This window comes from Tenrec ecaudatus, chromosome 4 (assembly GCF_050624435.1).
Source record: "Tenrec ecaudatus isolate mTenEca1 chromosome 4, mTenEca1.hap1, whole genome shotgun sequence".
NCBI lineage: Eukaryota > Metazoa > Chordata > Mammalia > Afrosoricida > Tenrecidae > Tenrec > Tenrec ecaudatus.
In genome coordinates this window covers 87,140,289-87,155,223 of record NC_134533.1, presented here as the reverse complement: position 1 = coordinate 87,155,223, position 14,935 = coordinate 87,140,289, and the positions used below count along the sequence as shown (strand labels likewise).

General features: G+C 37.8%; 1 protein-coding gene across 2 annotated transcripts in view; it reads right to left on the bottom strand.

Moving 5' to 3' along the window:
• Positions 1-14,935, bottom strand: part of LOC142444989 (N-acetylated-alpha-linked acidic dipeptidase 2-like) — a 69,259-nt gene that overhangs the window by 32,706 nt on the left and 21,618 nt on the right. For both annotated transcript variants that reach the window (XM_075546441.1, XM_075546442.1), the window contains exons 5-8: positions 14,785-14,910; positions 12,938-13,124; positions 4,493-4,586; positions 1,461-1,559 (exon numbers count right to left, since the gene is read on the bottom strand). In XM_075546441.1, coding sequence (XP_075402556.1) covers positions 1,461-1,559; positions 4,493-4,586; positions 12,938-13,124; positions 14,785-14,910 — 506 coding nt within the window. The remainder of the gene's footprint in view (positions 1-1,460; positions 1,560-4,492; positions 4,587-12,937; positions 13,125-14,784; positions 14,911-14,935) is intronic.

Sequence of the window (14,935 nt, the reverse complement as noted above, 5' to 3'; positions counted from 1 at the left end):
CACATTTGCTTATGCATCCATTTGTCCAGTTATAGTATCATGGAGGTGAGCATACAATGATATGATTTTTTGTTCTTTGATGCCTGATAACTGATCCCTTCCGCACCTCGTGATCGCACAGGCTGGTGTGCCTCTTCCATGTGGGCTTTGTTGCTTCTGAGCTAGATGGCCGCTTATTTACCTTCAAGTCTTTAAGACCCCAGATGCTATATCTTTTGATAGCCGGGCCACCCCTGTTTTTTTCACACTTCTAAACAAGGTAATCAAAATAGCTGGCTTTTCCTGTTGGCCTTGATCCAATGGAAGATTTTTCTTCTCTTAAATTGAAATTCAATGGACACTTGCACTGTCATCAGTCTCCTTTCGACAATAGTATGTGGTAAGTTTGTATTGACTTGGCTAGTTTCTCTGTTGTTTCACAATGGAGGCCTACTAACATCCTATGATGTGAACTAACACAATGTAATCAACTCCAAAATGGGATCTGCTCTGAGTAGGTTAGCAATTTTAAGAAAATTAAGGTGAAGTACAACACCCTTACTTGGGTTTTATCCCTGATGCAACTGGAAGGAATTTTCTTCAGGAGGGTAGCCTAATTATAAGTGGATGCAGTGGCAACACATGCTTTTTTTGCTGGGTCTGCATCCTACATCTGGCTTGTTTACCTCTGGCTCTTTGGACTTGAGGCAGTGATATGCTTTATTGCCCGCCAGTCCTGGAAGCTCTCAGCAGTATGCTGCCTGACCTGCTGATACTGGATCCAATCCCCTCCAGGCTGTGCCTTTGCAGTCTGTGGCACTCTTGACAATCTTCTGTTCATCAGCTCCCAAAGCTGCATGAGTCAAAGAAGCCTCTAGCTTAATATATGATGCTCAGATTTGGGACTGGCTTGGATTTGCCTCCTTCTACAGCTATGTGTGTCATTTTATGGAAAAGTTTTTTATTTCTATACATGTACATAATAGGATGCACATATATAGGTTACTGGTTTTGCTTCTCAGAGAACCCAGTCTAACACAAAATGCAAAAACACATATTATTAGAATTATGTTCCTTTTTATTGAGCTCTGTTGTCATAAAGCTTTACCCACTAATTCATTTTACTTAAACATTGATAGATTATTTTCTTCATTTTTATACTTCCATCCTTTACAATATACAATATTTTACAGATAGAGCATTATAAAATTAATTTGAAAACTATTTCTTAAACTTGAGATAAGAGGGACAGTTTTTTAAAGCAATGCATAAAAGGTTAAAAGTATAATTGAAATGTTATTTGTAAGATGTTATGAAAAGGTCATGTGATAGCATGATTGGAAGAAGAATACATTCCTCTGTGAATACTTCTTAAATAGTGAAAGTGATCAGTTTTCCACTAGTGGAAAGTGAGAAAAATAACACAGGCAAGATATATATATATATAACTTGTCTAGAGTACTAACATAGTGCAAAATTACCTGAATGACTCATTCCCTCTAAAGCCAGGCCCAATATTGTAATTCACGTTAAGACTTCCCTTCCAGCTGTCCTCTGGTGGGGCCGGTCCTCCCATGTAACTGTCAGGATGCATGACAATGATAGAGTAAGGCTGAGCATCACAATTTTCAAGAAGATACCGTGAAATTTGATAATGAAATATTTCAATCATGCATCTAAATAATATTTACTGAGCATTTACTAATTTTTAGGCACCACTAAAAATCCTTTCCCTTGTAATTACATTCTAAGGAAAGATCCATAATTGCAGGGAGTAAAAAATTATGCGAATGATATACTGTAAGCAGAACAATAAAAGGGAAAAGGGAAGTCAACAGCCTTCTTTCTTTACCTTAACTGTTTATATGGTGAAGTACTGAGTTTAGGAAATTCTGAGAACAGTAAATTAGTGATTGGATTAAGGAGACAAAATTAATTTCTGAAAAACCTACTAATCACAGAATAGGGCTTCAAAAAGTCACTATTAAGTTGTATTGTCAATCATTTAACTGACAAAAGAAATTTAGAGAGATATAAGTGAATAGTTAGAGTACCTCAGTGGCCACTTTCTATCATCAAGATACAGTGTCCCATCTAGTTTTCATAGTACAGTTACACTTAGAAATGATCATTGTCTTCATTTTACAGATAAGAGAACTGAATCAGAGAAAGAGTAAGTAACTGGCCCAAGGTTATCAAACTAATAACTGATTGAGAATTTAAACCAAAATACAAAATCCCTTTTACAATGACTTCTATATATTGTCTATTAAAGAACCACCACTCCCACACCCAACTAAAAATGTACAACTACAATCCAAAACGAGACTTCAAACTTCTGTGTGCCAAAGGGAATCTTCCAAAACTTACTGCCATTCAGCCCATTCCAACTCATAGTGACCCTACCCAGAATTGCCAAAGCTACAAATATTAAGGGGCCCCAATAGCCTCATTTTCCTCCCATAGAGCCAATGTTGGGTTTGAAATGCTGACCTTATGGTTTGCAGTCCAATGCTTACCTGGCCACCAGGACTTCTAATAGAGGCTTAAGAGGGGAAAAAAAATAGATTTCTGATAAACTATTTAGCAATCATTTGTGATGTATGTTTTTTCTTCAAAGTGCCAAAATGTTTATATTGGTATTTACAGATCCAAGAACTATACTGAGTTATCCAAATTACTAGATATGTTTATTATAAATAAATGCAATCCACATAATTATATATTTAAAGATTTAAAACTTTAAAAACCGTAACCATGCAACAGAGAAGCCCTGTAGCATGAAGGGTTATGTGCTGGTCTGCTAGCCTGAAGGCCAGCAGTTCAAAACCGTAGTTGTTCGATTCCTATAGAGTGACAATCTCGGAAACCCATAGGGGCAGTTAAGCCTTGTCCGATATGTGTCATAATTGAATTGCTGGCAGTGAGGGTTTTCTATGTTTCATCCAACAAAGCACTATAGCTGGACCTAGAATGCTAAGACGGGAGTTACTTTCACTACTTACAAGGGCCCCTGGTGGCTGAAAGGTAATGGTTGTACTGCTAACGGCAAGTTTGTCAGCTCAAACCCATCGCTTGTTCTTCAGGAGAAAGATGAGGCAATCCGCCCCCATTACAATCTATGGCTTGGAAACCTTATTTAAGGTCACTGTGATGAGTCAGCATCAATTCCCTAGCAATAAATTTGCTTCTGGATTTACTAATTGCAAGTAGAATGATGTTCAATGAGTGATGGTCTCACTTCAATTTATAAAAATCATTAATTTTTTCACATTTACTTAGAAAGCAGTTTAAGACTGAAAAATATGTGAAATATCTAGGTTGTATTTTTATAAATGAGGTACTCAAACATATAACAAACTAGCCTTCATTATAAACAATAACATATACTTTAAATTTTTATATCTAAATAGGCTATATATAGGAAATTATTCCATTTAAAAGGTAGCTTATCATTTCCAATATTATTAACATTTATGTATTCTATCATGTTCAGAAACAATTTACTGTAATTTATTTCATAGTTTCTAAGTGGAATCATTCGCAAATTCAATATTTGAGAGGTTCAAATAAATGAGATCACCTTCTGGAATTAAGATCATGATTTTAAGATCATTTTATTGCTATATATCCTCATTAATTTATCTTCTCTTTTCCTCATAATTAGTCAGATTAAGGAAGACCTTGATTCCAGGTTGATTTGATAGTTTGCTTCCCTATCACATCCACATGAGCCTCACTGGAGAGGTTAAAATTTATATGTTCATAGTACATATGTTCAGTTCTATAGAAATTTAATATGAGCTACTTTTCTTAGTTCCCTTGTTTAAAAAAAGTAAAAGAAATAGGTGAATTAATTTTAAAGGTATATTTCATTCACTCTCCCCAAAATAATGTGTTAATAATAATAGAAAATATTCATGACATATTTTCCTTATATAGGAATACTAGGTCTTCAAAAACCTATGTGATTTTAAACTTATCAAAATAAAGAATAAATAAAGCAAACTCACTGCCACTGCCACCAAGTCAGTGCAACACTTCATGGAAACAGAAAGTCTCATCTGTCTCTCTTCACACTTCAGCACATCTGAATTCATTTTAATCATATTTGAAGTGTTGAATAAGCCACCCGTAGCTCAAAATACAGTATGGGACAGTACATACCCATATGACTGTGTTAAACACGAACATTTTCATATTTTTACAATGGAGGTAAAGTAAACACATCAAATGGCTATTGAAGGAAATAATAACTACTTGAAAAATCCCAAATCTTTGGCCATATTACTGCATTTGAAATATTTATCTGCAGCAAGTAGAATAATGCTTTATTATTTCTGATCCACTAAACTCACTTTTTCTCTTACCAAAGAAAAAGTGGGTGTTCTATGTTCATTCCTACTTCAAAAGTGATTTTGATATACGACTTTAATTTCATTATATTGATTTTATATCAGAAAATAGACACCTTCGGGAAAACAATGGTCATATATCTGAAGTAGAAAACTACCGTAGTATTTTTTCAGCATCATCATAGCCAATGGGGTGTACAGGGATTTTGGGGATCCCCACTCCTGCTTCAACATCAAGCCTGAAGGTGTACTCTGCAAACATCAAGGGCATGAAATCGAATCAATAAAAGCATCTGAGCAAGGAGTAACAGAGAAGTTCTTGAATTATTATGGCAAATATACTAAAAGTTGGAAATTATATTAAAAGTTCCACAAAAGTAAATAACTGATTTATCTAATATGGCCTGATGACTCAATACTAAGACAGTAACCTCTTTATAGTGTAAAGATGATGTTATTAGATGCCACAGAGTTGGTTTTGATTCATAGGAACCCTTGTACAATGGAAGGAAGCACTTCCTAGTACTGTGCCGGTCTCAGAATTACTGTTTGAACCCATTGTACATTGTCGACACATTTGCTCAAGAATCTTACTCATCTTTTGCTGATTCTCTCTCTTTACCAAACATGATGTCCTTCTCCAGGCACCGGTCCCTTCTAATAACATGTCTAAGATGTAACATAAAATCTTGCCATCATCCTTTCTGAAAAGCCTTTTGGATGCACTATTACCAAGACAGATTTTTTGCTTTTCTTGCAATATATCGAATATTCTTCACCATCACCATAAGTCAAAGTCACGAATTATCCCTCCGTCTTCCTCGTTTGTTTGTCAGGCTATCGCGTGCATTTGAGCCAACTGAGAAGACAAGGCTGGGTCAGGTGCACCATTGTCCTCAAAGTGACAGCTCTGCTTCTGGACAGTTCAAAGAGTCTTTATGAATTTCCAGCAATTTTTTGAAATTTCAAATAGTTCCCTTGAGTTTTATAAAAATATTTCATTTCCTTATGGCTCATTCTTAGAGACAATTCAGTCAACCAGTTTTCTGGAAAATATGCCCTGTATTCTGAAACTAGGAACAATTAGGGAGAAAACTAAAGAAAATTTATGTGACCTTGGGATCTTGGTAATAAATAAAATGATTTTATATAAATAATAATGCAATTTTACTTAAGGTAAAATGGAGACATATTATTAGTGGTGAATATTCTACCACTTTATATTCCCATTAGCTTATAAGAATGCTCCAGTTATGCTTGTACACCGGTACAGATTTGAGCTCTTGGCACATGGAATCCAAGACACACAAACCACTGAGGAACAGCAGTAGAAGAGGAGATACCAAGAGAGTAGGGGGAAAGCAGGGGGAGAAATGGGGCACCAACTACAATGATATATATAACACCCCCCTCCCCAGTGGGATGAACAACAGTAATGTGGACAAAAGAAGACAACGGGAAGTGTAAGAAATGAAAATAATAATAATCTATAATTTATCAGGGGTCCATAAGGGTGGGAGGGTGGGAAGAGGAAGTGGAAAAAAAGAGGAGCTGATACCAAGGTTGAAACCAATGGTTCTCAACCTTCCTAATGCCACAACCCTTTAATACAGTTCCTCATGTTGTGGTGATTCCCAACTATAAAATTATTTTTTTTGCTACTTCATAAGTATAATCTTGCTACTGATATGTATCATAATATAAATACCTGATATGCAGGATGTATTTTCTTTTTTACAAATTGAACATAATTAAAGCATAGTGATTAATCACAAAAACATTATGTCATTATATATTATGAAATATTTCTAATTCCAAATCAATGAAATTTTGTCTTGAAGCATGGTGTAGCATGGGTAGAAGTCTTAATATAACAACAGAAAACTACATTGCTACATTTTGGGATGGTATGCATAAAAAGCCAACCTCAGTGCAAAGGTTGAGATGGTTTCTTTCTCACCAGATCAGAAATTCTCCAGGCAGTCTTTGCAAGAGCACAACGAAGATCATCTTCCACAACAAGTCTACTTCTGTATTTAGACTTGATAATCAACAAGCTGGAAAACCCTGTTTCACAAAGATATGTTGCTGGAAATGGAGGAAGAAGGCGCATTACAGTCTCAGACAGAACAGGATATGATTGCAAACACTTGATCCAGAATGTCATTATAGAGAAATCAGTTCTCGCTGCATCGCTGTTAATAAGTTCAATGAACTCCTCTTGTGCTGTCTCAGGAACATCTTCAACTTTGTGAATGGGCTTCTGGCAAGTGCAAATGGGTGTCAGGTAGATTTGGAAAGTATGATGAAATTTCATCTGCAAGCACGTGCAAGTGTTCTTTCACAGAAATGATCATCGTAATCCTTTTGTCTGTTTCAATGTCATGTTCCTCAAAGTAAGCAGATAAGATAGGCAATATGTACATTTTATTTTCATCAGTTTTTTGTTGTTTTTTTTGCCATAGCTGAGATTTCAGATCTTTTCAGACAAATCGAGGCATGCTGAGTTTGCAGTGATAAGTTCAACTCATTCAAGATGGCAAAGATGGCAACCAAGTGAACCGTTTTCTGCAGTTCACTTTTATGGCTGAAACGTGCTTCGTACTGCGGTCTTGCTTTCTGATTAGAAAACGTTTTGAGTTCACCACGAAGCCCCAAGACGCATTTTAAAACGTTTCCACTCAACAACCATCTCACTTCAGTGAAATAGCAGAGCATTATTTGGCACATCCAATTCGTTGCATAGTTGTGAAAACAGTCGACTGTTTAAAGTGCTCACCTTTACAAAATTGACAGAACTTAGGACACTTTTCATTACTTCTTTTAACTCTCTTGGAAGTGTCTTCATCACTAATATTTGCTGATGAATCATACAGTGGTTTCCTATGACTTTTGGTGACTCATTCAGTACCAAACGTTGAAATCAAGGTCAACATCCTATCATAGCTGGAGCACCATCTGTGCAAACACAACAGGCATTTTCCCAAGAGATCTTATGCTCTTTCAGAAATGAACCAAATGCATCACATGCAGTAGCTGTCATTTCAAGAGGTTTGCAAAAAAAAAACTCATCTTTAAAGTCACCATCATTAAATATACCTCATGTAAACCAGTAACTGTGAACAGTTTGCAACGTCTGTAGAGTCATCAAGCTGGATGCTAAATATTGGAAACGGAGCAGATTTAATTTCCTGGATTACCTGATTAAGAATATCAGCAGACATGTCATCTGATCTTCTGCGGACAGTGTCGTTAGATAAGGAAATTGCACTCAATTTCATAACAAATTTGTCTCTGAGCATAACTCTAACAATGTCTTACGCCACTGGCAACAGTAAATCCTCAGCAATGGTATGAAGTTTCATAGCTCTGGTGATTCCGAGTGCCACCAAATGTAAAGATTCAACGGCTGCTATGTTTTATTTGTGGTACTTGCCACCAGTGTCAAGTCTGGCTTTCTTGAGTCCATCAGCTTTGCTTTTTAAATAGCTGGTATCCTTGCCGGCAAAGCTCGGATGCTTGCTATCAAAATGGCGTTTTAGTTTGTTTGGTGTCATAGATTCGGCTGATAGAACTTCACAACAAATAACACTTTGAGGTTTCTCAATTCCTGCTGTAATTATTGAGGTAAAACCATACTGTAAAAAATCCTCACTATATTCTTTTCTTAACATTTCTCTCTACACGATCCATTGTCACAGCATGGTTTGCTAATGAAAATAATATATAACAATAGCTTTAATAATACAAAAGATGATATATGGCACAATTCAGTCAATACAGTTCATTAAAGTTTCCTATGATTTACCATTCTGTTGGGTTTTTTTACATACCTGTTACTATCACAAGGGGGCAGTATTCACATTAACCACAGCTGGATATAAAGGATCAGCATGCACATAAGTTCCCATGGTACAGAGATATATAGCAGTAGTTGATGATTTTACAGTACATGATTTTACATTTACCCAATAATTATAATTCATGAAGTGTCGTTTTACTGCCAATATTGGTGCTTTCAACACAGCAGCTCCTCTCTACACGTGTGACTGGTCCACATAAGTACATTAGAGCGCCGACCCTGTCACATACACCTGTATTTGTACAGGGTGTATGTGATGGGGTTGGTGTGATCATGTCATCACGCCAGGTACTCATATGTGGGCATTCTGCATGTGGGCAGAATATATACACACACATATACACTCACACATCCACATCTATTGTGGTTTTATCCATATATATAATATTATATATAGTGAATTTTTGGTCAAATTTATTCCATGTACACTGGTAAATATGTAAATGTTCCATATTTATAATTATATTATAAATTACATTCTAATTTCAGTTTCCTGTTGTTCATTGCTAGTAATTGAAATACTATTTATCTTGTATTTTATTTTTAAATAAGCAGAGAAATACTCAGGATTGTCATACATAAACTTATTTTTTTTGTAACTTAGTTATGGCAAGACCTCAGAAGATAAGAGATCATCAGACAATCAGAGTAAAGTATTAGCCCAATATTTAAAGCACAAATATTCATCCTTCAGGCACTTAAGTTTAATGAGAGGTCTCAGGATGCAAACTGAACCAGTCAGGTCCTCAAAGACATTTTGTTGGTCGTATGGCCTGAGGTATGGGGGTCAGGCAAGGTTTTCTTTAGTAGTTTCTAAGCAGCACTGGCCCTTTTGCAGAGCTCAGGAGACAGGCTAACGCAAAATTACTTGCTTCTGGTTTGCTGTCTATAAAAAGACTAACGTCTACAGTTTGTATGCGATTTTAGACCCTTTGCTCTCGCCTGACAAACCCTTATGTGGGCGACCGTCTAGTGATTGCAACCGGGTAACCTAGGTGCCTTTAGCTACGTAACTATTGATTTCAACCATGTTCAAGGATGACTCTTTGGGTGTTTCAGCACAGACACTGAAGGCTATGTCACCCCTTATAATGAAGCAGTTGTCTTACAAGGTAGCTAGCTTTAATATTGCAATGGGAGCAAAAGAAACGTTTGCTCATCAATTGTAAAATGAAACCGAATGGGTACGCATTGGATTACTGACTCGAAGGCTGTCTGTTCAAAGCCGCCAGCTACTCCTCAGGACAAAGATGATCTCTTGATTCCTTTAAACTTTGCAACCTCAGAAACCCTAGATTGGGTCACAGTGGGTTAAATTTCTAAGTGACCAGTTACATGCTTCACACATAGGTTATTTGGAGGCAATTGCATTATGTTGCTGTTAGGTGCCATCCAGTACGCTCCAGCCCATAGCGACCCTGCGCACAGAAGAATGAGACACTGCGCAGTCCTGAGCCATCCTCACATTGTTCCTACGCCTGACAGGCCCATTGCTGCAGGCACTGGGTCAATCCATCATGTCAAGGGCCTTCCTCTTTTTTGCTCCCCCTTCACTTTAGCAAACCTGATGGCCTTCTCCAGGGATTGGTCTTGCCTACAAATACATCCAAAGTATGGAAGAAGAAATCTTGCCATCCTTGCCTCTACGAAGCACTCCGCTGTCCAAGACAGATCCAGGAGTTGTGCAGCTTTGAGGCCGGAGCGGCTCAAGGTTTCCAGAGAAATACAAGGGCTCGAGATCCTCAAGAAGAGAGTGAGGGGTGGATTAACCCTGGGGAACTCCCCGACCAGAGTCGGCCGTGAATAGGCTTGCTGGCATGCAGGGTGCGTGAGAAGGTGCATTCCTGCAGGTGAGGTGAGGTGAAAACTTAACACCTGATCATTTGATCTCCCTTTTGATCCACTTAAATTTTTCCCCACTTTTAAATATTCCTGCTTTCTTTTCGATGGAGATTTCGCTCGGATTTACTTTGCATCATTGTTGGTTTTGGGGATTTTGCTGGTATGTTTTTCTGTGAATGAAATCCAGAATAGGTAAAACTAGAGAGCCAGTAACTGGATTATTGGTTTCTTGGGGATATGGCAGGGGAAGCTGGGGGAAATGGGGAGCTAATAACAATGAGTAGAAGAAAGAAGAAAATGGTCTAAAATTTATTACAGTGATGATTGTACAACTCTTCTTAGTGCGACTGAACTGTTGATTTGTACGATATGTGAACTATATGCCAATAAAACTGTTTTTTTTTAAGGTAGATACAGACATCTGAACAGAGAATAAGTGAGAGTAGCTGAGCCAAGTGCAGGCTTCCTTGAGGACGCTGGCTGCCAGGAAGGGCTGAGCCTACCCTGGTGTCTCTGTGTCCCTCCCCTGACAACAGTAAGACCTTTCCAAGAATAGGAGGGGGGTGAACAAAAAGGAATTACAGTAAGAAAAGATTTTCAGGCAATAAATATATTAATTGTGGAGATAAATTCACATGTCAAGCCCTGTCAAATTTTACAATTCAAATAGCACATAAAATTCATTGCTATTTTTCATAACAGTCATAAAAACTCACTGCCATCAAGTCAAGTCTGACACATGGCAACCTTATAGGACAGGATGGCACTGTCCCTGTGGGTTTTTGAGGCTGTGACTCTTCATGACAGGAGAAAACCCCATCTCTCCCGCACTCTGAAAATGCACATAGAAGTATAAACTTTGGAGAAGGGTTAACAACTAGATAATCCTAATTCAGAAAATCTAAATTCTGTTTGAGAAAGAGCAATGTTACTTTGAGTATGAGCATCAGTATTTTTACACATATACTAAAATGACACATTAGGCAAATCTGCTGCAAAAGACTTTTCTTTTTCTTTATAAACCATTTGACTGGGGTCTTACATTTCTTAGAACAATCCACACATCAATTGTATCAAGTACATTTGTACATATGTTGCCATCATCATTTCCAAAATCTTTCAACTTGAGCTCCTCTTCCTCACCCCTCACCCCCACCCGCAGAATCCTCGTCACCCCTTGATAAATTATCATTATTTTCATATCTTATACCATCCGCTCTCTCCCTTCACCCATGTTTCTGTTGTTTGTCCCCCTCAGAGGGTGGGTAGGGGTTATACGTAAGTCATTGTTATCTGTTGCCCCTTTCACTCATATCTCCCCCTGTCTTCAACCTACCCTCATGGTATCGCTACTCCAGTTATTGCTCCTGAGGGGTCTATCTGTCCTGGAGTCTGTGTGTTGAGAGCTCTTATCTGTTCTAGTGTACATGCTCCAGACTAGCTGGATTTGTGAGGTAGAACTGGGGTCATGGTAGTGGGGGAGGATTTATTGAAGAACTAGAGGAATTTTGTATGTTTCATTGGTGCTATACTGTGCAATGGCGGGCTCGTCCTTCCTTGTGACCATTCTGTGAGGGATGTCCAATTGTCTACAGATAGGCTTTGGGTCTCCTCTCCAAACCCCCTTCGTTTGCATCAATATGATTGTTTGTTTTTTGTCTTCTGATGTTGAATACTTGATCAATTGTGAGGAGGGTATAGAATGCCTGCTGGGGTTTGACCAAGTGCAATGTAGCTGAGAGGCCTTACTAAGAGCTGAATGAAGGTCAAACAGGATAGTGGGATAGGATGAAATAGAGGAAAGAATTAGGAGGGAAAAGACATTAACAGACATATAAATATAGGCATGTATATATGTAAGTATATTAATACATAATGATAGGGATATAGGCCTCTGTACATATACTTATATGGTAAGTATCAAGGTAGCAGATGGGCACTGGGCCTCAAATCAAGTCCACTCTCAGTGCAAGAACACTTTGTTCTAATAACCTGGAATTCTGTGATGCTCACCCTCCCGACATGATTGCTGAAGACAAAATGGGTGCATAAGCAAATGTGGTGAAGAAAGCTGATGGTGCCTGGCTACTAGAAGATATAGCTTCTGGGGTCTTAAAGGCTTGAAGTTAAATAAGTGGCCATCTAGCAGGGAAGCACAAAGCCCACATGAAACAAGCACACCAGCAAAAAAAAAAAAAATCTGAAAAGTATTAAAAAGCAAAAATGTTACTTTGAGGCCTAAGGTCTGCCGGATACAAACCATAGTGTTTCAAGCTGCTCATGTGCAGGTGGATCTGGACAATGAATATGGACAACACAAAATAATAGCTACAATAGAATGGTGTTGACGAAGAATATTGAAAACTACGATGGGCTGCCAAAAGAACAAACAAATCTGTCTTAAAGAAAGTAGTCAGAATGATCATTAGAAGCGATGATGACTTTGAAAAGGATCCAGCCCCGAAGAAGGACATCAAGTTTGGGAAAGTAGGGGGTCAACGAAAAATGGGAAGTCCTTCCAGCTGGTGGTTCAGTGGATATCACAAGGGGCTCAAACACAGCAACAAGTTTGAAGATGGGGAGTTTGAAAGAAGGGGGTGTCATACTCATGCATGTGGTCAGGAGTTCACTGTAATTTGGAACGGACTCAATGGCACCAAATGACAACATGACACCCTACTGAAGGTAGAAAATACCAATCTACCTTCCCTTCCCAGTGCGCACACCTCCCAAATTTTAAAACTTGAACCAGAAAATGGGAATTTCTTTGTAATCCCTAGAATTGATTATCTAAAGCGTTGTAACTGTATATAATTTTACTTATGATTATTTTGTAGATGTTTAATTGTATCCGTTTATAGGAGCAAAATGGGTGGAACATGACAAGTTCATTTATTACCTTTAGCTGGGTATCCTGGAGTAAGTGGGTCACCAGCACCATTCAAATTTAACACATTCCCTCTCTGAACCCCAGTTCCAGGGAGATTCCATCCTCTGGGATAGGGCTGTGCTCCCGGGGCAGAGTAGTCGGCGGGATCTGAGTACAAGATGATTCCCAGTGCTCCTGCCAACATGGCATTCTTAACCTGAAGGGGTGGTCATGTTCACTCCATAAGCCGGAAATAGCAAATGATTGGAAGATTCATGTAAGAAAATTTCATTTAGTATTTTAGGGAAATGTTCACATTGCTTGATCTTATGCAAAGAGAACACATTAGGTTTCCTTTGTCCTGAATACAATTTCCCTCTGATGTCCCATTAGTTTGTTACAACTCTCGTTAAGGATCCCCCAGGTTTCAAAACAGTCTTATTACCAAGTGCAAAATGAATGCCTCCCTTCTTAGTAATATATTCATTATAGGATAAATCATAGCGTTTTAAAGTTTGTTTTGCTTCTTTAATGTCAGAGGGGTTTTCTTTTGAGAACAGAGACCTTGTTTTATTCACTTTTAGCCATTCACCCTCCAAAATCTGGCACACGATCGAGCAGACACAACACATGGTGATGGAACTAAAGGAAGTCTACATAAAACAGTTCAGGCCAGTGTGCAAAAGTGCCCGCTCTGTGTTTGTAAACATAACTCTACCAACAAAGTGCTCCACAAGTAGGATGGTATGCACTGAGATACCGAACACTCATGACCAGAATGAGTGTAGCACAAGCTGCCAGCCATCGTCCCAGTGACGTATCACTTCACTGGACACATGGCAATAACCAGAACACAGTCTCTTAAGTCAGAGGTATGAGCTAGCTGTCACAATCTATTTTGGAGGGCAATCTTACAGTGCCTACACTCTCTGTGAAATGAGTGAGCTGTCCTACTTTCAAGAATTCACACTACAAAAAAAATCACACAAATGTGCAATTCTGTAAGAGGAAGCATGGTAGCAGATTTGTGGGTGCAAACAATGAGATAAGCCAAATGTCCACCAACAGCGGACTTACTGAATACGTTGTTTACCAACAATTCAAAATAGTGTGAACATATTTGAAAAAATGAGGTGTTTAACCAATAAGCCGTAATTTAAAAATCAGTATATATCTAAGTATTTTAAAATACTTACTAATTTAATCGACCAACAATTCCATGGATTGATGCTATGATTAGATTCCTATTTTTATCTAAAAAGAAACACTGGCACAGAGAAGAAAGCAATTTCCTCACAGTCAAAAAAATAAGAGATTAGGGAAATAAAGACTAAGCCAGAATCAAGTCAGTAGGGATGCAGAGCCTAAGCCTCTTAACCACTACATTATACAACTCAATATTCTAACTTGGAAGTATAGGAAGAATAACTATAAAGTTCTGCTGAGTGAAAACAGAAAGTTGCACAATATATTCTGTAAGGTCCTTTCTTTGTGAAAAAAATAAATAATATACACAAAATAGGTAGACAAAGGAAACACATTTATATTTCACAGAGTCAGCCTGGAAATACCTAACACGAGGATTATGACAAGCCAATACAGTTAGGGAATGCAGCCGAGCACGCAATTGTTTCAATTTGTAAACATATACTTTAAAACAGGAAGTACTATTTAAATAAAAATTCCTAAAACGAATTTTCACTTCTATATATACTATATATAGATATATGAAGCATCATAAAAACAGGATTTTCTATACAGAAAAACCCTTACAAATGCAAGAACAACATTTTGAAAACCATGGTGCAAGCTGATTATTTGTATTTATAAGTAAATCCTAACTCCTCCCCCCTCTAGTAAAGCAAGTAACACGTTACTTTATTGCCTCTGAAGATTTTCCCATATCTTGCAATCACAATCTTTCCAGTGCAGTTAATGTTCATGTCTCTTTCTAATTTGAAAAAATCTTTAGTACGAGCATAGTTGGCATATATAAGTTCTCCCTAGAGAAGTGAAGAAGTGGGAAGG